This window comes from Ovis aries, chromosome 5, assembly GCF_016772045.2.
Source record: "Ovis aries strain OAR_USU_Benz2616 breed Rambouillet chromosome 5, ARS-UI_Ramb_v3.0, whole genome shotgun sequence".
NCBI lineage: Eukaryota > Metazoa > Chordata > Mammalia > Artiodactyla > Bovidae > Ovis > Ovis aries.
The window spans coordinates 11379634-11402700 of record NC_056058.1 but is presented as its reverse complement, the minus strand read 5'-3'; the positions used below and the strand labels follow the sequence as shown (position 1 = coordinate 11402700).

Sequence of the window (23067 nt, the reverse complement as noted above, 5' to 3'; positions counted from 1 at the left end):
CGTGACAGAGATCAGTACAACTTTTCCAACTCGGACTAATTCCACACTGAAACCAGAGACTACAGCCTCAGGGGTCACCCAGACTGAAACAAGTTCAGCCGTTCCAATTCTGATTGTTTCTCCTGGAAAGCCAGACGCAACAGTCTCACTTGTCACCCATCCTGAAGAGACCAGCCCAACTGTTCTCAAGACAACCCCCAGTATTTCCCATAGTGAATCTGACACTACACCTTCAACGGCCACCAGACCTGGGACAGAAACCAGTTCAGCTGTCCCAGCTACAACTGTCTCCCCTGGTTTACCAGATACAGTGAGCTCTGAGACAGACACCACTATGGCTATTCTACCTCTGACTCTTTCTCCTGGTGAACCAGCAACCACAGCCTTATTAGTCACCTCTTCCAGTGCAGAGACGAGCACAACTTCTGCTTCAGCTGTTTTTCCTCATTTACCGGAAACCACAGCCTCACCGTCCTTCTGGCCTGAGTTGGAGACTAGCGCAGCTCCTCCATCTCAGACTGTTTCCCTCAGGCGGCCAGGAACATCCGCTTTCTTCACCATGCCTGTGACCGTGATAGCCGGGGCTGCTCTAAACCCAACTGTCTCCCTTGGGGTTTCTTCAGCAACAGCCTCGGTCCCCACTGGGGAGGCAGAACTCAGCACAGCCATGGCAGCGCCAGCTACTTCCCATGGTTTACCAGAGACCACAGGCTTCCTGGCCACCAGTCCTGAAGCCCAGGCCAGCACAAGCCTCCCTGCTCCGACTCTTTCCCCTGGTGGTCTTGGGCCTCCCAGGACCTCTGCAACAACTGTTGAGCTTTATCCTGTAACTGCTGGAAACACAGAAACCTCACCACCTGCAACCTCTGTTGAACTCTCAGAATTTCCCAAAACTGTGACAGGGGACACTGTGACCTTGAGACCATCGGAGACCACAATGCAACCTAAAACCAGTCATGTGGAAGGAGTAAGAACAACCACTATCCTGAAAACCGCCACTGTTGAGACCACTCATTTAGCTGCCACAGGTTCAAGCCCCACTGTGGCCGAGACCACAACCACCCTCAACACACTGGCTGGAAGTCCTTTTGCCCGTGTGACCACGCCTGGAACATCCACCTTGGCCTCTGTGACTGTGACGTCAGGAACAAGTAAGAATGTTTTTATTGTGATAAAATATATACATACATATGAAATAATTGAAGTATTATTACCCACTCCAGTATTCTTGCTTGGAAAATCCCATAGGCAGAGAAGCCTGGCAGACTATAGTCCACAGAGTTACAAAGAGTTGGACACGACTAAGCAACTGGGCACATATGAAATAGTAGATACATTTACCAATCATATGTAAATGGATAGTTCAGCAGCATGAATTACATTGACACTATTGTGCAAACATCTCCACTATCTGTTTTCAAAATTTTTTATCACCCTGAACAGGGTCTGTGAACTCATTAGGCAAAAATTCCCCCTTTCCCACTCCTTCCAGCCCATGGTAACATCTAATCTATTCATGGTCTATATGAATTTGCCTATGATAGGTATTTCATATAAGAGGGATCACACAATGTATGTTTCCTTTTGTGTCTGGCTTCTTTTGTTTAGCATATCTTCAAGGTTCATCCATGTTGTAGTGTTTATCAGAACTTCATTCCTGTTTGTTGTTGCTGTTTAGTCACTAAGTCAAGTCAGATTCTTTTGAGACCCCATGGACTGTAGCACTCCAGGTTCCTCTGTCCATGGGATTTTCCAGGCAAGAATATTGGAGTGGGTTGCCATTTCCTTCTCCAGTGATCTTCTTGGCCCAAGGATCGAATTTGCATCTTCTGCATTGGCAGGCAGATTCTTTACCGCTGAGCCACCAGATGAATAATATTCCATTTGTATTGATGGGCCACATTTTGTCCAGTCACCTGTTGGACACTCAAGCTGTGTTCATCTTCTGGCTATGATGAATAATGCTCCTATGAACTTGGGTGTGCACCAATCTGTCTGAGTCCCTCTTTCCATTCCCTTTGGGTATACACCTAGAAGAGAAATTGTTAAGTCATTTGGTGAATTACTTTTTAGGGCTGCCTTCACAAAGTACAACAAACTGAGTGGCTTAAGCAACAGAAATTTATTGTCTCACAATTCTGGAGGCTGGAGGGGGACCCTGGGAGAATGCACAGAACGTGAACTGTAGAATTAACCTATCTTGGGTGGGGAGGAAGCTAGGATATTTATCCACCAACTCCCAGGAATCATTGCTACAGGGATGCTCCCTGGGCCTAAGTCTCCTAAGACAAAGAGATGCAGGTACTGGTATGTGCTGAAATGGTAAGAGCAAAGGGGAAGTGGGAATAAGGTGATCAATTCTGCATCCCAAGAAGCTACATGTTGTTGTTGCTTTTGTAGTCACCAAGTCATGTCTGACTCTTCACAACCCCATGGACTACAGCCCACCAGTCTCCTCTGTCCATGCGATTCTCCAGGCAAGAATACTGGAGTGGGTTGCCATGTCCTCCTCCAGGGAATCTTCCCGCCCGAGGGATTGAACCTGTGTCTCCTGCATTGGCAGGCAGGTTCTTCACCACTGAGCCACTAGGGATGCCCTAGGAATCCACGTAATCCCAAGCAAACTGGGATGGTTGGTCAGCTGATATGGGAGGATCTTGGACAGGGACTGCTTCATGGGGTGTCTCAGGTGGGACAGCCTATGCCAGGCACCCAGGTGGGACGTGGAGTAAAGGTGTGTCCTCAGAGCCTTAGCTCCCGCCCTCAGCCCAGGCTTAACTCAGGACTGGCCTCATTTTACTTTCCCAGCCACTGCAGCTGCAATTCCTTTCTTGATGCCTTTTACTGTCAACTTCACCATCACCAACCTGCGCTACACAGAAGACCTGGGAAACTCGGACTCTAAGATATTCAAAGACACTGAGAGACGCCTGCAGCTGCTGGTGAGAGACCCACACCAATGCCCACCTTGCCTCGGCCTCCCAACACCCTGCTGTCTTGTTCCCTCTCACTTGTCTCCCTCTCATTCTTTCCAGCTCAGGCCTTTGTTCAGAAACAGCAGCATTGGTTCCCGGTACGCCGGCTGTAGACTGACCTTGCTCAGGTGAGACGTCTCCCAGGGAACTAAGATCCCACGTGCTATGTGGCATGGCCAAAAGATTAAAAAAGAAGAAGAATGAGTGAATAATAGCCATATTTCTTCTACCCCCACTCCCTGCCAAAAGAAAAGCATAATGAGGAAGGGGGTCATTGTTTCTATTTTTCCACAATATTACCATCTAGCCTTAGTGGAAGACACAGCAGGATATATGCCTCTGCAGTCCATATTTACAATATTTCACCTTGTGGCCTCTGGAGAAAAAAAAAATCATTGTATACTCTTGAAAGAGTAAAAGTGAAAATAATATCTTAGTATAAATATAAAAATATTTTTCACTTGGTGGATGCCCTGTAAGGTTGAGGAACTCTAGGGGTGTCTGGGCTGCACTTTGAGAACTACTGTACTATGCTACAGGGACATGTGATGGGAATACTTTGAAGTGTATAGACAATAGCAAGCAGAATTCCCAGATAAGAGAGGAATGGGATCTTTCTTCCTTCCTGAAAAAGCCACTGCTTTGGGTGAATCACCGTAGGGTCAGCTTAAATTCAAGACAAAGATATTTTTTTCCTTTATTTATTTATTAAAAATATGTTTTCATATAACTAGTTCTTTTTATATATAACATATTTAAATTGGCGTATAATTGCTTTTGGAGTAGGAAATGGCAACCCACTCCAGTATTCTTGCCTAGAAAATTCCATGGACAGAGGGGCCTGGCAGGTTCGCAAAGAGTCAGACACGACTGAAACGATTTAGCACACACACATGCACGAGCAACTCAACACACCGTTGCTTTGCAATATTGTGTTAGTTTCTGCTGTGCAACAAAGTGAATCAGCTGTATGTATACATCTATCCCCTCCCTCTAGAGCCTCCCTCCCATGCCCACCCCCATCCCACCCCTCTAGGTTGTCACAGAACACCAAGCGGGACGCCCTGTGCTATACAGTAGCTTCCTACCAGCTATCTGTTTTACACACGGTAGTGCATACACATCAGTGCCCTGCTCTCCATCCATCCTACCCTCCTCTTTCTCCCCTGTGTCTTCATGTCCTTTCTCTACATCTGCATCTCTATTCCACCCCCTGCAAATAGGTTCGTCTGTGCCATTTTTCTAGATTCCATATATATGCATTAATATAGTTTTTCTCTTTCTGACTTACTTCACTCTGTATGACAGACTCTAGGTCCATCCACATGACTACAAATGATCCAATTTTGTTCCTTTTTATGGCTGAGTAATATTTCATTGTTTGTATGTATCACATCTTCATTATCCATGCATCTGTCGATGGACATCTAAGTTGCTTCCACAAGACAAAGATATTTTTGAACCATCTCTCCCTTTACTTCTTCTTAACTCATTTTCTCTGTTTTTCTCCAAACTTGATCGCCTGCCCAACATGTGTTCCCAAAGAGCCTTTGGATTTGCCCATGTGAAAATAAAATCCCCCCCCCCCTTTCAAGCTCCATGAAGGTTGTTACACAATGTCACAGCCAGCCATGGGGTGATTCATTCACATTATCCAAGGTCTATGATGCTCTTGGGTTTCCCTTCCATGTGCTGTTGTTGTTCAGTTGCTAAGTCATGTCCAACCCTTTGGGACACCATGGACTGCAGCACACCAGGCTCCTCTGTCCTTCAGCATCTCCTGGAGTTTGCTCAAATTTATGTCCATTGAGTCAGTGATGCTATCTAACCATCTCATCCTCTGCGGCTCCCTTCTCCTCCTGCCGTCAATCTTTCCCAGCATCAGGGTCTTTTTCCAATGAGTCTGCTCTTCACACCAGGTGGCCAAAGTATTGGAACTTTGGTATCTGTCCTTCCAATGAATATTCAGGGTGATTTCCTTTAGAATTAACTGGTTTGATCACCTTGCAGTTCAAGGGACTCTCAGGAGTCTTTTTCAGCACCACAATTCCACATGCTCCCTGCCCTAGAAATCTGTTGTCCTCCCTAAAATCTTTACATCCCCAACCCCAGGGCCCAAGCAGGACTCAATGGTTACTGGAGTGGTCACTATCTGTATTTACCTTCATGAGTAGACAGGGAGTGCACTAAGGGCTGGTAGGTGAAACAATGAGCTTGAATCAATTAATAAAAAGAATGAAGATAATATTACTGAGCCATAAAAAGGAACAAAATTGAGTCATTTGCAGACATGTGGATGGACCTTGAGAGCATCATACAGAGCGTGAATAAGTCAGAAAGAGAAAAACAAATATCATAAATTAACACATATGTGGAATCTAGAAAAATGGTATAGATGATTTTATTTGCAAAACAGAAATAGAGACACAGATGTAAAGAACAAATAAATGGATACCAAGACAGAAGAGGGGATGGAAGGAATTGGAAGATTATGATTGACTTATATATGAAAGGTTGTTGCTGAATCACACAAAGATGCCGGGATTCTTGGCCCCCAGAGGAGAAAAATTCAATCTGGAGCCAGAGATGAGGTTTGATCGCTCAGAGCTTTTGTGTAATAAAGTTTTATTAAAATATAAAGGAGATAGAAAAGCTTATGACATAGGCATCAGAAGGGAGCAGAAAGAGTACGCCCCTGCTAGTCTTCAGCTGGATGTTATATAGTCATCAGCAGTCTGTTGATGAAAGAAAGGAATGTCTTAAAACTCAGAATGCCAGCAGGCCCCTCACCCATAAGATGCATTTTGGGGTAATCTTGGCACCAAATGGTTCATCCTGGGCCATAAAATGATTAACTTGAATCTTGTAAAAGACAGATTACCGTACAAATAGTTTCCTTTACATAGATTGGGGCAACCATATCTGAGTATAACATACTGGTTTGTTAAGTAGGTTCTGAGCCATTAGGCATGACCAACTTGAAGACAGAGTTTGGGGTAAATGCATGGTACATTAGCATAGCTTAAGACAAACATTTCCATAAAAAAGGCATTGGTTATCTCAAGGTTTGAGAATAGTTAACTTCAGGTGGAACCAGGTGTCATTATGGCAATGCAGTATTTTAAGAGAAACCTCCTTTTAAATTTGTGTAGAGAAGGAAAAAAATATCGCTAGCTTGTTTCCTCCTGCCGCTTAAGAGAGATGAAAATGTCTGACACTTGCAGGCGATTTCCTCCCTTTGGAGACCCCTGGCCTTCCTGCCTGTTGCCCTCTCATATACACACTGATCTACTATGTATAAAGTAGACAGCTGACGGGAACATACTGTACAGCTCAGGGAACTCTACTCAATGCGCTCTGGTGACCTGAATGGGAAGGAAGCCCAAAAGGGAGGGTGCATATGTAAACATACGCTAATTCACTTTTCTCTACGGTAGAAACTAACAAACATTGTAAAGCAGCTATACTCCAATAAAAATTAATTTAAAAGAATTAAAACTTAAAAAAAGAACGGGGAGAAAAAGAAGTAATTGAGCTAAGGAGTAGCCCTGCAGAGTATTGCACTTAGGAGCTGGAGGGACCTGGAGCCCCGCATAAGATGGAAAAAGATGTGTTTGGAAAAGCAGATGAAACCCAGGGGAGAGTGCTGACCAAGGGACTTTTCTCATGGTCCAGTGGCTAAGACTCCACACTCCCAATGCAGAGGGGCTGGGTTCCATCCCTGGTCAGGGAACTAGAGCCCACACATGTTGCAATGAAGACCTGGCACAGCCAAAACAATAAAATAAAACAAATAAATATTTTTTTAAAAAAACAGGGAAGTGATCTTAAAAAGGGTAAAAATGAACTTTTCTACAAAATGAAAATAGAGTTACTTGATGTAGAGAACAAACTTACTGTTACCAGCAGGTAAGGTGCAGGGAGGGATAAATTGGAAGATTGGGATTGATATATACACACTACTCTATACAAAACAGATAACTCATTTATATAGATAAATAAGGACCTACTCTATACCACAGGGAACTCTGCTCAATACTCTGTAATGGCCTAGGTCTATATGGGAAAAGAATCTTTAAAAAAAGTGGATACATGGCTAACTAATTCACTTTGCTGTACAGCAGAAACTAACACAACATTGTAAATCAACTATCCTCCAAAAAGAATTTTTAAAAAATAAAAACCAAGGAGTGCAATTGAAGGGGAAGCGTTTATCAAGAGCATCCAACCTTTAAGCGTGCTTCCTGTTCCTGTTCCTGTGTCCCTTCTCCCCCAGGGCTGATAAGGGTGAAACAAGCACCAGGATGGATGCCGTCTGCACCTACCGCTCAGATCCCACTGGCTTCAGGCTGGACACGGAACGTCTGTATCGGGAACTAAGCCAGCAGACCCAGGGTGTCACTCGGCTGGACCACTACACCCTGGACAGGAACAGTCTCTATGTCAATGGTGAGTAGCTCTGCGCTAGCTGGGGTCTCCTCCTACTCTCCAGATGGGGTCTCCTTGCAGTGTGATTTCTCTGTACCCACTCTCATAGTTCTGGAACAACCTAGAATTTCCATAGGGACTCAGTTCTCTCCCCTTCAGAACAACTTAAAAGGAACTTTTCAGGTCTGGAAATAAAGGTTCCTTCCAAAGTCTTCTTCATTCCAATGACCTTTCACAGAAGCCCAAATGGAACACGCAGACATCTAGGAAGAAAGCAGGCCCATGGCGGTCACTGGGGTTAACTCTTCCCCGAGAAACAATGGGTTTGCAATGCAGTGACTAATCCTCACGTCTTTATTTTCCCAATAACAGCTTGTGGTCCTTTACTCACTCTTCAAGGGCCTACTGGAACTAAACCCCACCCAAGAAACAAACAACAAAGCTGTTAGTAATGTTTTTAGCAACAAATTCCTTTGCAATAATGCTCTTAGCAACAATACCTACAATAACACCTGTACTAAAAGCTAGTATTTATTGAGGAACCCATGTTCTAGAGTGTTATATGTATTATGCCTTGGTAATCCTGCCCAACATGGAGTTTAATGTATATTTGGAGTTTTATGTATATTTTTGGATTTTTATGTATATTTTACAGAGGAACAAACAAGGCTTAGGAAGAGAAATCCATTTTTCCAAGACCAAACGAACTAATACAAGTGGTAGAATTGGGACTCAAACCTAAATTGACTCTAAAATCTAAGCCCACCTAATTACTAGGCTACACTGCAGACTAACCCAGCTAAATACCAAGCTCAAATATTAGGACGGAAAAGCATATTAAAGGACTTCTAAGGGACATCCCTGGTGATCCAATGGCTAAGACTCCACACTCCCAATGCAGGGGACCCAGGTTCGATCCCTGGTCAGGGAACTAGATCCCACATGCTGCAATTAAGGGTTCACATTCCACAAGTAAAGACCCCATGTGACACAACTAAGCCCCAACACAGCCAAATAAACAAGTAAATAGAAACAAATATTCAAAACATAAAGGACCTCTAATATGACAATTTAAACTAATTAATTAATTATGTCCTCACTATATCACCTTGGATGATTTCTTTCTTCTTGGATTAAAATCTGTTTTGTATTTCAGTAGTCCTTAAGAATTACCTAAAAGCAGTAGTTAACTACTGTGGGTTTTGGTGAATTACAGGTCTTGCTTCAGTTAAGCCCTGGTCCTGCCTTTTACTTACTCTGTGGCCCTGGGCAAGTCATGACCTCTCTAGACTTTTGTCCATTTTTTAGAATGAAGTTCTTTTTTATTTTTTTTAATTTTTATTTTTACTTTATTTTACTTTACAATACTGTACTGGTTTTGCCATACACTGACATGAATCCGCCACGGTTGTACATGAGTTCTCAATCATGAACCCCCCTCCCACCTCCCACCCCATATCATCTCTTTGGATCATCCCCGTGCACCAGCCCCAAGCATCCTGTATCCTGTATCTAACGTAGACTGAAGTTCTTTTTTAAAGTCACCTAAGATTAGTGTGCGGAGAAGGCAATGGCACCCCACTCCAGTACTCTTGCCTGGAAAATCCCATGGACGGAGGAGCCTGGTGGGCTGCAGTCCATGGGGTCGCTAACGGTCAGACACGACTGAGCGACTTCACTTTCACTTTTCACTTTCACGCATTGGAGAAGGAAATGGCAACCCACTCCAGTGTTCTTGCCTGGAGAATCCCGGGGACAGGGGAGCCTGGTGGGCTGCCGTCTATGGGGTCACACAGAGTCGAACACGACTGAAGTGACTTAGCAGCAGCAGCAGCAAGATTAGTGTGATGGTCAAATGAGATAAAACCTGAATAATTCAAGTTAACTGGGCGCCATGTGGCCCAGTCTCAGAGAGGAGTTTTATTTCAATAAACCCATTCGAACCATCAAATACAAAATAAGTATAAGTTTCAGTTACATTTCTTTGTTGTTATTGTTTATTCTCTAAGTCATTTCCAACTCATTTGCAACTCCATGGACTGTAGCCCACCAGGTTCCTCTGTCCATCGAATTTCCCAGGCAAGAATATTGGAGTGGATTGCCATTTCCTTCTCCTGGGGATCTATCCTACCCAGGGATCAAACCCATGTCTCCTGCATAGGTAGACAGGTTCTTAACCACTGAGTCACCAAAGCGGACCCTATTCATGATCCAGAACCATACTTATTCAAATCCTCTTTCCCCCACTTTCTCTTATTCTCCAACTTTATACTCTCTGGCTGACCCCCAAGTCTCTCTCTCTCTTCCTCTCTCTCACTGTCTCAATCCCAACATCACAGAAATCCAAGGACTATGCTATCAAAGCTTAAGCTTTGTCTTTGGAGAGTTGGGGAGTGGGAGAAACTCAAAGAGCAAGGACAAAATTAGACATCATGGATGAAGAAACACAAATAAGGCTGAAAACACTCACAGGAAAATTGTTGTCCTTGTTCATTTGATAAAGCCCCAGTGGCTCAGATGGTAAAGAAGATGCCTGCAATGTGGGAGACCGGGGTTAAGCCCCTGGGTCACGAAGACCCCCTGGAGAAGGGAATGGCAACCCACTCCTTTGAGATAGTGACCGAAAGGAAGAGAAAGAGAGACTTGGGGGTCAGCCAGAGAGTATAAAGTTGGAGAATAAGAGAAAATGGGGGAAAGAGGATTTGAATAAGTATGGTTCTGGATCATGGATAGGGTCCTCTTTGGTGGCTCAGTGGTAAAGAACCCATCTACATATGCAGGAGACATGGGTTCAATCCCTGGGTTGGGAAGATCTCCTGGAGAAGGGAATGGCAACCCACTCCAATATTCTTGCCTAGAAAATTCCATGGACAGGTCCATGGGGTTGCGAAGAGTTGGACATGACTGAGAGACTAACACGTTCATTTGGTGAGGGTGATAGCATTCCAGGTAGCTGGTAAATTCCCAACAACACTGAGAGTGATTTGATCATTGTTTTCTTTGAGGTTAATGGTTATGAGGATGAAATTAATCAGAAGGACCAGAGAAAGAGGCAGTTCACTCACAAAGAGTAACCATCAGGATCTCCCCAGTGGTCAAGTGATTAAGACTCTGCCCTCCCAATGCAGGGGGCACAGGTTCGATCTCTAGTCAGGGACCTGAGATCTCACATGCTGCACTGTGTGGCCAAAAAATAAAAAAGAAGAACCATCATTATTTATTGGTGAATCTCAAAAAAACTACCCAGGAAGGTCTGTGAGTTTGTGTTTCTAGTTCTACACTTCACTCCTTTCTTGATGCTCTCCCATCATCTTATGCTTTCTTTCTGCCTCTCCTTGCAGGTTACAACCATCGGTACTGGATCCCCACCACCAGCAGTGAGTAATGAGGGCTCAAATGTTTCCATGACCCTGGGACCCTTCCACCCTAAGCCTGCTCCCTGGAAGGAAGGCATGCCCCATTCCCCAAATCCTCAGCCCCACAATAGCCTCAGAACAGCAAAAGTCTCAGGTTAAGCCAAGGAACAGAAGCAAGTATCCATCAACCACTGTAGCCTCTCCTAGCTTTATGAAAGGCCCCAAGAATTTTATTCTTTCAGCTCCAGCGACCTCCACCTTCTCTCCAGGACCTCCAGCATTTCCAACTTCCATCCCCAGCTCTACAGGTAGGAATCTAACCTTTGGATCTCATGAAACTTCAACTTCCATTCAATGGCTGATGGATTCTTACATGCTCTGGACCCTGATGCCCACACAGGCTCAGCCCATCCCACTGTCTACCCTGCTCCCTAGTCCAGCCTCATTTCTGTTCCTGCAGGGCCCAAACATCCGTCCATCCTTACTGTTCTTGGAACTTACTGTTCTAGGAACTCAGCTGTGCTTGGTTCTTCCTTGTTCTCCGGATCTCACCTCAGCATGTTCTTGCTCAGACACCACCTCCTAGAAAATAGCTTTTTCCTAGTTGATCTCTATTCTATTTCTATGAACAGTTCCTTCTTGGAAATTACTGCTATTCTGTTACCGGGAATTTGGAGGAAAGGGAACCCTTGTACACTGTGAGGGAATGTAAATTGATACAGCCACTGAGCAAAACAGTTCAGAGGTCTCTCAAAAAACTAAAAGTAGAACCACTATATGATCCTGCAGTTTAACTCTTGGGTATATATAGCCAGAGAAAACAAAAACACTGATTCGAAAAGACACTGCACCCATAATGCTCAGAACAGCACTATCTATAACTGTCAAGTTATGAAGGCAACCTCAGTGTCCATCAGCAGATGAATGAAGAAAGATCTGACAGCACTCACACACATCATGGAATACTACTCCATCGTAAACAAAAATGAAATTTTGCCATTTGTTAGCAATCTGGATGGACTTGAAGGCCATTATGCTTAGTAAAATAAATCAGACAGAGAAAGACAAGTACTGTATGATATCACTTATATGCGAATCTAAAAAAGTACAACAAACTCGTCAATATAACAAAAAAAGAAGCTGACTCACAGGTATAGAGAAGAAAGCAGTGGTTATCAGCGGGAGCTGGAGAAGGGCTATACAGAGGTGGGGAGGGGGAGATGCAAACTATTGGGTGTAAGATAGATCCAAAGATGTATTGTACAGCACAGAAAATGTAGCCAATATTTTGTAATAGCTGTAAATGGAAATAGCTGCCAATTTAAAACTGTGTAAAATTTGTTAAATCATTCAAAAAAAATTTAATAAATATAGGCTTGTCCATGAAATATATAAGATGCACTTTTTTTTCAATTTTTATTAAGATATGTTGTGTTAGTTTCAGATGTACAGCCAAGTCCTACATATAGAACTGTATGTAGAGTGGCTATATAGCCACTCTTTTTTTAGGTTCATTTCCCATTTAGACCATGTAATGACCCATATAGGTCATTACAGAGTGTTGAGTTCCCTGTGATACACAGTAGGTCCTTATCAGTGATCTAGTTTATATATAGGGGTGTATATATGCCAATTTCAGTCTTCCAGGTTATTCTTCCCTCCCTCCTTCCCTCTCTGGTAACCATAAGTTAAGATTAATAGAATATATAAAATGCACATTTTTAAAAGTTACTGCTAGTTTTATTTTCTTGACTTTTTTCAAGTATCTGTGGCCTAAAGCTTGAGCTCAAAAGGTCTTGGTACCTCCTGTTCCTACAAAGTAGCCCACAACATGTCAACCTTTTGGACACTCTGGGATAAGAGAGTTGATGTTTCCTTTCAAGTTGATGTCACATTTCTAAGACAAAGGTCCCTTCTCCTCCTCTGGCTGACTGAGGAGTGGGAGGGTATTCCAGTGAGCCACCTCAGTCTGGCTCGCCTACTGTACAGTGATGCCCAGAGAGATGCCACTAGTCCCTCCCTCTCTGCCCTGAACAGCTCAGACCGAAGACTGACAGGTCTCCTCTCTCTCTTTCTCCCTCCAGTTGCAGACATGGGCCCAGCCCTGATGCCATTCACCCTTAATTTCACCATTACCAACCTGTTCTATACCCCAGACATGGGGCACCGAGGATCCGAGAAGTTCAACTTCACTGAGAAGGTTCTGAATCACCTGGTAAGAGCCCTTCAGTCCCTGCGCTGGCCTGCCTCGTCCTCACCCCACCCGGCACCTTGGCTCCCCCCACTCATCTCCCTCTCACCTCCCCCTCAGCTTGGTCCTCTGCTCAAGAACACCAGTGTCGGCCCACTCTACTCTAACTGCAGACTGACCCTGCTCAGGTAAGGCAAGGCTCCCCCCACCTCCACACACACACACAACCTGAGGGCTGCACTGTTACAGGCTAGCTCACCCGGAGGGGAAGACTTGTGGTTTACGATGTGGTGGGGCAGCTTTGTTTAGTCGCTCAGTCGTATCTGACTCTTTGAGACCCCATGGACAGTAACCTGCCAGGCCCCTCTGTCCATGGGAGTCTCCAGGCAAGAATACTGGAATGGGTTGCCAGTTCCTCCTCCAGGGGATCTTCCCAACCAAGGGATCGAATCTGCACCTCCTCTGTCTCCTGCATTGGCAGGAGGATTCATTAAGAGAGAGACTGTTACCAACCAGGGTTCTTGTCCTTCTTAATACAAATTGATCAGATGTCAGACAGGAAATTCAGGCAAGGCTTTATTGGAGTTCCCGCTGAAGCAGTGCAGGGGTGAGAGCAAGCAACGGTTCCCTTGTTTGTTTGCTGCCCGAGGGGTGGAGCAAACTGGTCCCTTATATGAGGTGAGGATAAGGGTGCTTCCAGGGGGTCAGGCCAGGGGGTGACTTGGGTGGTCTGCCCACCGATTTGGTGGTGCTGTGTGCAAGGTGCATGCGTAGTATCCTATTTTTGCTTCCAAACTCCTGTTTTTGTTAAGTGGCAGTTGGGTTGGTTTTTTGTTTTGTTCTCTTTGTATTTTGTTGTCCATAATTTGCCCCAACAGCTAGGGCAGTGGTAAAGAATCTGCCTGCCAGTGTAGGAGATGCAGGAGACATGGGTTCAATCCCTGGGTCGAGAAGATCCACTGAAGAAGGAAATGGCAACCTGCTCCAGTATTCTTGCCTGGGAAATCCCATGGGCAGAGGTACCTGGCAGGCGACAGTCCATGGGGTCACCAACAGACCGAGCAACTGAGCGCACGCGCACATACACTCGGTTATTTTTAGCCCGTTATATTTTCTTCATATTTTATTGCTGGAGGAGACATTTGTCCAAGTGCAAGCCCTGCCTCAAAGAGTCTTACATCCCAGGTCTCAGCCTGTTTAAAGATGAACAAAGTATGTAACTCACCCACATCTCTGAATGTCCCTGTTCTGTTCCTGCCATCCTAGGACTGAAAAGGATGGCGCCGCAACTGGAGTGGATGCCATCTGCACCTACCATCCTGACCCCACACGGCCTGGGCTGGACAGGGAAAAGTTGTACCGGGAGCTGAGTCAGCTGACTCATGGTGTCACCAGGATGGGCAACTACACTCTGGACAGTAACAGCCTCTATGTCAATGGTGAGTGTCTGTGTTGCAGCCAGGGTCTCCTACAGCCATGTCTCTCTATACCAATAGTTCTCATCCTGGGAAGATTCTGCATCCCAGAGGATATTTGACAATGTCCGAAGACATTTTTCAAGTCATCACTGGAGGGGTGCTAGCGACATCTAGTGGATAGAGGCCAGAAGTGCTACTAAACATTTTTTGTTCAGTCGCCAAGTCGTGTCTGACTCTTTGCGACCCCATGGACTGCAGCCCACCAGGCTCCTCAGTCCATGGGATTTTCCAAGAGTACTGGAGTGGGGTGCCATTGCCTTCTCCCTCTTTCTCACTACCCAAAGCCAGATGCAAATTTTCTCTATTTTGAACCACATGCATCCCCTTTCTTCCATCTCCTTGTGCCTTTATCTCCACATACCACTCTCACACCTGCCACAATTTTGTCAATTCTACATCACACACACTCAAAGAAAAAACCAGAAACTAAGCCGGAAAAGGCCATACTATCGTAAAAATTTTGTAGCGGCAGAGAAGGTGAAAGAGCAAGGACAAAATTGTGTTTAGAGACTGAGAGAGCATGGGTAAGGCTTGGAACACACACTCATTCATAAATTTGCCCCATTATCTTTGTAGTGTTTAGCATTATTTCTGATGCATTCCCAGAATGCATACCAGAATAGTATTAATGCATTTTAGTTTTGGCAATAATTTCTACTGTACAGCAAAATGAATCAGCCATACATATTCATATATCCCCTCCTTTTGAGACTTCCTTCCCATTCAGGTCACCAAAGCACCTTGAGTAGAGTTCTTTGTGCTATAAAGTAGGTTCTTATTAGTTATCCATCTTATACATAGTATCAATAGTGTATACAGGTCAATCCCTATCTCCCAATTCCTCCCATTCTTCCTTTCCCCCTTGGTAGCCATACATTGGTTGGATGGCATTACTGACTTAATGGACACGTGTCTGAGCAAACTCTGGGAGATAGCGAAGGACAGGAAAGCCTAATGTGCAGCAATCTTTGCGGCTGCAAAGAGTCAGACACAACTTAGTGACTGAACATCATCTATACATTTGTTTTCTGTATCTGTATACAGTAGAAGCGAACGCAACATTATAAAGCAACTATATTCCAATAAAAATTAATTTAAAACACTTTAGCAATAACAATAGTGAGGATGTTCCTTGTTATTTTCAAAGGACAAGGCACAGAAGGTCACAGAATAAGATGTAACCATTACTGTTCACGCAGATCTCAGGGAATCTGTTAGTTTCATTTCTAGGTCTGCCATCTAACTCCTTAACATCCTAACAGTCTTCTGTACTCTTTTATCCATTTCTGCAGGTTATAGCCGTCAGTACTGGATGCCCACCACCAGCAGTGAGTATTTCAATCTGTGCCTCTTCAATGCCCACTGGACCCTTATTCCCCAGAGCACATCTTTCAAGAGAGAAATTCCCAATGCCTCTTCCCTAAATGCCCAGCCGTAGCCCCAGAGCAGCTCTTAACCTACCCAAGTTCTTGTTCTGAGTCGAGATAGAAACACAGGGACTTCCTTCTCGGTCCAGTGGTTAAGACTTCGCCTTCCAGTGTCAGGGGTGTGGGTTTGATCCCTGGTCGGGGAGCCTGCATGCTTGCTCAGTTGTGTCCAACTCTTTGTGACCCCATGGACTATAGCCCACTAGGCTCCTCTGTCCATGGGATTCTCCAGGCGAGGATGCTAGAGTGGGTTGCCATGCCATTCTCCAGGGGATCTTCCCAACCCAAGGACTGAACCTGCATCTCCTGTGTTTCCAGCACTGGCAAGTGGATTCTTTATCACTGTAAAAGATCCCATATGCCTCATGACCAAAATACTAAAGCAGAAGCAATATTGTAACAAATTCAATAAAGACTTAAAAAATGGTCCACATCAAAAAAAAAATTTTTTTTAAGATAGAAATCCAAATTCCAATGAAAAGTTTCTGCTTCTACAATCTGCTCCAGATGGAACTAAATCATTTTCCCCATTTTTTTCCCCTCAGCTCCAGTGACTTCTACATTCTCTCTGGAATCTTCCACGTCTCTGTCCCCCATCCTCAGATCTACAGGTAGGACCTGCTCTCTGGGACCTAGGAAACTTCAGCTCTGCACTGTCTGGTCCCTATTGGCCACCCAGCCTCATCCTGTCCCACATTTTCTCTCACACTTTCTAAGCTTTGGCCACATCAGAGGCTTGTCTGTTCTTCTACTGTCCTAACCTCTGTCTTGCCTTTTTAGTAGCCCTTTCTGGAGATGAGGTATGCCTAGCAACTTATTTAACTTTCACGTTTCAGCTTGATCATCACCTTCACCAAAAGACCTTCCAAAGTCACTTAAATGAGACAGCATTTCTCCTGAATCCGTACCTGGCTCACGGGTTTTTCTCTATCGTATCACCTTGAGTATTTCTTTCATGGAATTTACTCCAGTTTGCTTTATTCAGTCTCTGCGTATTTGTCACCCTGGAGCTTAACACCTGATCAGCATTCACTGTGTATTTATTGATTAGATGAAGATAACAATCTCTGTATAGGTTTGAATTTGTGGATTGTATTTGAACATGCAGAAAATCATTTAGGATCTTAGTCTTGAGTTGATTCTTGCTCCATACTCTTGTCTAAGGGCTCCTGAATCTCCAGGTACCTGGTACAGGGACCTGGTTTATATCATAAAACCTGTCTTATGCCAGCCCTTAAGTTTTGGGTTTTTGGTGTTTTTTTTTTTTGACTGCCCTGGATCTTCGTTGCTATATGTGGGCTTTCTTGGATTACAGTGCAATGGCTTCTCATTGCAGTGGCTTCTCTTGTAGCAGAGTAAAAGCTCTAGGGGCATAGGCTCAGCAGTTGTGGCTTACAGGCTTAGTTGCTCCAAGGCATGTAAGGAATCTTCACAGACCAGGGATCAAATCTGTGTCCCCTATACTGACAGGTGGATTCTTAAACCAAGAAAGTCCCAAGATATTTTTTTTTATTTGCATCTTCGGGTCTTTATCATGTCCAGAGTGAGCATTGTTGTTCAGTTGCTAAGTGTTATCTGACTCTTTGCAACCCCATGGACTGCAGCACACCAGGCTTCCCTGTCCTTTACCATCTTCCAGAGTTTACTCAAACTCATGTCCATTGAGTCAGTAATGCCGTCCAACCATCTCATCCTCTGTCATCCCCTTCTCCCCCTGCCTTCAATCTTTCCCAGCATCAGGGTCTTTTCCAATGAGTCAGCACTTCTCATCATGTGGCCAAAGTATTGGAGCTTCAGTTTCAGTATCAGTCCTTCCAATGAATATTCAGGACTGATTTCCTTTAGGATTGACTGTTTTGAGTCTCTGCAAGCATCTCATTGCTGTCCAAGGAACTCTCAAGAGTCTTATCTAGCATCACAGTTTGAAAGCATCAATTCTTCGGCACTTAGCTTTCTTTATGGTCCAGCTCTCACATCTATACATGACAAAACCATAGGTTTGACTATGTGGGTCATGGTGGAGGGTAAGCATCCTTGAGCCTTAATCCCACCATGTGAATCCAGAGTTAGGAAATACAAACTAGTGGCTCATAATTTGAATTCTGCCTTCAGGAATTCTGTGTTTTGCAAGGCAAGACACTGCAAGCTTTTTACACATTATAGGCAGGATGCATAGTGTCCGCTACCTCACTGCTCCACCCTGATCAACTTAACTGTTTATATAACATGTCTGAAGTGTGACATGTGCTATAAATCAAGTCACTCCATGACTGAAGCTGTCATTTGTCTCGAGATGTATCCACAATTTGTTCTTCATCTTTGGTGTTCAACAGTTTGATCATATGCATCTGAGCATGGTTTTCTTTGAGTTTCTCCTCTTTGGGATTTTATAAAATTTCCTGAATCTGAAAATGTATGTTTTAAAGAAGTTTGGGAAAGTTTCAGCCACCATGGCTTCAACTTTTTCACTTTGCTGTACAGCAGAAATTCACACAACATTGTAAATAACTGTACTTCAGCTTGAAACTATTGATTAAAAAATAAAATGTACCCTTCAACGATGGTTATTGACAAAGAAGGAGGGGTCACTTTCATGGGAAGAACAGTCTTGACCACTCAGTAGCCGCACATTCTCTCCTGATGAAGTCAGAGACTATAGGAGGTCTCTGCCGCTGGGGGTGGTCTAGTGACTTTGCTTCTCTTCCTCCCACAGAAATATCTAATAGCTGTTTATCTTTAGACACATCAGGCTGAAAAGAGTTGAGGTTTTTTCCAGCTAAAATTATCCTTCCGGTATGGAGGCCCCTCATCTTCTCTAAGTCCGGCTGGATGCAAGGGTGACGGGGTTGGCTATCTTAAGCCTGACTCACTGGATGCTGAGGCTAAGCTGACAACTCTGGACCCACCGTTCACAGCCATCCCAGCCAGAGCTCATAATGAAGCTCTCTCTCCCTTCCCACTGCAGGCATGAGCCCTTCTCTGGTGCCTTTCACCCTCAACTTCACCATCACCAACCTGAACTACACAGAGGACATGAGTCCCCCAGGATCTGAGCTATTCAGCACCATGGAAAGGATCTTGAATCGCCTGGTGAGAACCCCTCCAGTGCCTACCCGCGTCCCTGCCCAGACCCTTGCGCATCATATGCTCACTTCCCTTTCTTTCATCCCCAGCTCAAACCCTTGTTCCAGAATAGCAGTATTGGGCTCCTGTATTCTGGCTGCCGACTGACCTTGCTCAGGTGAGAACGCCAGAGTAGACACCCGGATAATGCAGGGAAGAGGGTGGGGTGATGACCAAGACCTAGACTCTCACATATTATACCCACTATCCCAGGGACAGCTGACCACCAGCTCTCACCCTGCCTCACACTATGTTTCTGACCAGAAAATGCAAATCCTCTTAGATTCTCCTTCCCAGGAGAGAAGGTAGAACTTTTCAGAAAGACCTTTCTTCTGGAGCTCATTAAGGAAAAAAATAATCATGTCAGCTTCACCGCTAGAGAGCAGTAGTTTTCAACCAAGAGTGATTTCACTCCCAGGGGATATCTGGCAATATCTGGAGACATTTTAAAAATCATTTTACTTATTTATTTTTTGGCTGTGCCAGGTCTTCATTGTTTTGTGCAGTCTTTTCTCTAGTTGCGGTGAGTGGGGCCAACTCTCTAACGGTTGTGCAAAGGCTTCTCGTTGCAGTGGCTTCTCTTCTTGTGGAGCACAGGCTCTGTGTGCAAGGGTTTCAGTAGTTGCAACTCAGGCTCAGTAGTTATGTCTCTTGGGTTCTAGAGCACGGGCTCAGCAGTTGTAGTCCACGGGCTACAACTTTCCAAAACAGGGGTCAAACCCATGTCCCCTGCATTGGCAGGCAGATTCCTATCCACTGCACCACCAGAGAAGTCCAAGACATTTTTTTGGTTGTCACAGTTCAAGAGTGGAGGTTACTACTGGGGGTATCTAGTGAATGAGGCCAGGGATGCTGCTAAATATCCTACAATGCACAGGACAGTCTCCCAAGGCAAAGAATTACCTGACCTGAAATGTTCTTGGTGCCAAGGTTAAGAAAGCTTCCTGTAGAGGGTGCATCATTATATCTATGCATGCAATATATTATTCACAATCTTTTTAAATAATTATATTTATTTATTTATGGCTATGCTGGATCTTTGTTGCTGTGTATGGGCTTTCTCTGGTTGCGGCAAGTGGGGGCTACTCTCTAGAGCACAGCCTCAGTAGTTGTGGTGCACGGACTTAGTTGCTTCACGGCATGTGGAATCTTACTGTATCAGGGATCAAACGAACCTTGTCTCCTGCATTAGCAGGCGGATTCCTTACCCCTGAGCCACCAGGGAAGCCTTACAATGTTTTATATTTTCAAGCACTGAGAGTAAATTCAGCATGTGGAAAACTCCATGTGTATACTCAGGGTACCCTACTCCCTTGTATGACATCTGCTGGTCGCTGACCTTTTGTCAGAGAATGAAATGCCCCCAGCTCTGAAGATAGTCACTCTTGCCCTCCAGACATGATTCTAGGTCTTCCCATTTCCACTGATTCCACTGATCCACTGAGATATTTTTGGCTCTGCGATACAGTCCCCCATCCCACCTCCACCCTAGACTGGCAGCTTGACCTCACTGTTTCTTTCAAAAAACTCTTGTTTCTCTCATCACAGGGTCCATTCACGAAGAACACTGGCCCTATTAATATGTAGTAAACTTAGCTGCCTTTTATTGAGCTGAGTGCTAAGTACTATGAGGTCTATACTATTACTTCATTTAATGAATGAAAAAAATTTAGCCACAGAGAGTTTGAGAGACTTAGCCAGAGTCACTCAGCAGTTGAGTGGCAAGGCTGGAATTTAAGGAATTTGACATTGCCTTTTGTAACCTTGTTGAACCCTCAGATTCCTTCCTTCCAACCCTTCTGTCCTGCTTTTGTTGTTACGGTGTGTGATGCCTTGTTTTGAGTGCCAGCTTAGCACCAATATCAGCATTTCCAGATGCTACATCCACTGTGTTCAGGGACCTTGGCTGGCATAGTCATTTCCAATTCTCCCTCAACACCACAACCATTCTGGTTTTCCCTTCTTAATTCCTTCCCTCAGTGAGGCTTTCCAGAGCCCTTTTCTGGAATTCCCACCTCCCTATGCCTGTGTCCTACCCTACCCAGGCCTGAAAAACACAGAAGAGCCACTGGAGTTGATGCTGTCTGTACTCACCGACCTAACCCCATGGGCCCTAAACTAGACCGAGAGAGGCTGTACCGGGAACTGAGCCATGAGACTCATGGTGTCACCCAGCTGGGATCCTTCACTTTGGACAAGCACAGCCTCTATGTCAATGGTGAGCATCTTATTATTATTATTATTATTTTTGGAAGGGGGAAGACAAACCAATGTAATATTCCATCTAAATAATGTTAACATATTTTAAAGGTTTTTTGTTTTAATGCATATCAGCTATTTCCAAAAGTGTTAGCTTTCCTAGGTTGTTATTGTTATTTTAGTTGCTAAGTTGGGCTAGACTCTTTGCAACCCCATGGACTATATGTAGCCTGCCAGGCTCCTCTGTCCATAGGATTTCCCAGGCAAGAATATTGGAGTGGGTTTCCATTTCCTCCTCTAGGGATCTTCCCAACCCAGGGATCAAACCCTCATCTCCTGCATTGGCAGGATTCTTTACCACTGAGCCACTTGGGAAGCCCTTCTTAGGTTTTTATGAATAGTTCTAAGTGGACTTCCCTGGTAGCTTAGCTGGTAAAGAATCTTCCTGCAATGCAGGAGACCCTGGTTCAATTCCTGGGTCGGGAAGATCAACTGGAGAAGACCCACTCCAGTATTCTTGGGCTTCCGTGGTGGTTCAGCTGGTAAAGAATCCGCCTGCAATGTGAGAGACCAAGGTTCGATCCCTGGGTTGGGAAGATCCCCTGGAGAAGGGAAAGGCCACCCTTTCCAGTATTCTGGCCTGGAGAATTCCATTGACTGTATAGTCCATGAGGTTGAAAAGAGTTGGACACAACTGAGTAGTTCTAAGGTAAAGGATGGTGTGAATGAAGGAATGGAACTCCACAGATTTGGGATAAAATCAGTCTTGTGACTTAGGATAATTTATTTAATCCCTCTAAGCCTCAGTTTCTTTGTCAGTAAAATTGAGATAAAAGTTTCATATAGAGGGATTAAATTTTGCACACAGAAAATTTCCAGTCAAACACTTATGCAAAAAAAAGGGGGGAGGATGGATAAATTAGAAGTCTGGAGTTAACATACACATACTACTATATAAAAAATAGAAAGTCAACAAGGGCCCACTGTACAGCCCAGTGAACTCCACTGACTCTATAATGACCCACATGGGAAAAGAGTCTAAAAAAGAGTGGATATATATAGTGTGTGTGTGTGTGTGTGTGTGTGTGTGTGTGTGTGTGTGTAACTGAATCACCCCCATTGCACACCCAAAACCAATATAACTTTGCAAATCAACTACACTCATATGGGTTTCCCTGGTGGCTCAGCTGGTAAAGACTCTACCTGCAGTGTGGGAGACCTGGGTTCGATTCCTGGGTTGGGAAGATCCCCTGGAGAAGGAAAAGGCTATCCACTCCAGTATTCTGGCCTGGAGAATTCCATGGACTGTATAGTCCATGGGGTCACAAAGAGTCAGACATGACTGAGAGAGTGACTTCACATTTTCACACCGATATAAAATAAAAATTTAAAAATGCCTTATACATACACATAGATCACTTATGGATTGCCTTTGCATTCTAACTGTATGCCATGAGTCCTGCCATTTAATGATCAAAACTCTAGAAAGAATCATTTTCCCCATCTTAGACATAATAGAGGACAGACATTCATCAAACGCTTTCACTGTCAGCGATGGGCAAAATCTGAGTGTCCTTTTTGTAACCACATGTTGAAGCTGATACTCTCCCCTCCCAGAAGGGATAGGATTCTCCAGTTTTCCACAGGACCCATCCTGTGTATCATTTCCCACTTGAGCAATCTCTCTTGATGACTCAAGAAAGCCCATGGGCTATTCCTGCATTCCAGAACTTTCATTTATAAACTTGTCTGAGGCATAAAGCCTTTCTCCAGAAGATGAAAGAGACTTGGAACTTCCATTCCCAATGCAAGGGTCCCAAGTTTGATCCCTGGTCAGGAAACTTCCCTGGTGGCTCAGATGCTAAAGAAACTGCCTGCAGTGCAGGAGAC

General features: G+C 44.4%; 1 protein-coding gene across 2 annotated transcripts in view; it reads left to right on the top strand.

The window, feature by feature from the left end:
- Window positions 1–23067, top strand: part of LOC101103644 (mucin-16) — a 76125-nt gene that overhangs the window by 6330 nt on the left and 46728 nt on the right. Inside the window, exons 2-15 of one of the 2 annotated variants that reach the window (XM_060415430.1) lie at window positions 72–1151; window positions 2809–2942; window positions 3036–3103; window positions 7252–7424; window positions 10745–10780; window positions 11002–11067; window positions 12844–12974; window positions 13071–13138; window positions 14217–14389; window positions 15721–15756; window positions 16401–16466; window positions 18821–18945; window positions 19029–19096; window positions 21024–21196. In XM_060415430.1, the coding sequence (XP_060271413.1) occupies window positions 335–1151; window positions 2809–2942; window positions 3036–3103; window positions 7252–7424; window positions 10745–10780; window positions 11002–11067; window positions 12844–12974; window positions 13071–13138; window positions 14217–14389; window positions 15721–15756; window positions 16401–16466; window positions 18821–18945; window positions 19029–19096; window positions 21024–21196 (2134 nt within the window). In that variant the 5' untranslated portion in view covers window positions 72–334. The remainder of the gene's footprint in view (window positions 1–71; window positions 1152–2808; window positions 2943–3035; window positions 3104–7251; window positions 7425–10744; window positions 10781–11001; window positions 11068–12843; window positions 12975–13070; window positions 13139–14216; window positions 14390–15720; window positions 15757–16400; window positions 16467–18820; window positions 18946–19028; window positions 19097–21023; window positions 21197–23067) is intronic. The other variant, XM_060415431.1, reaches the window with a different exon arrangement.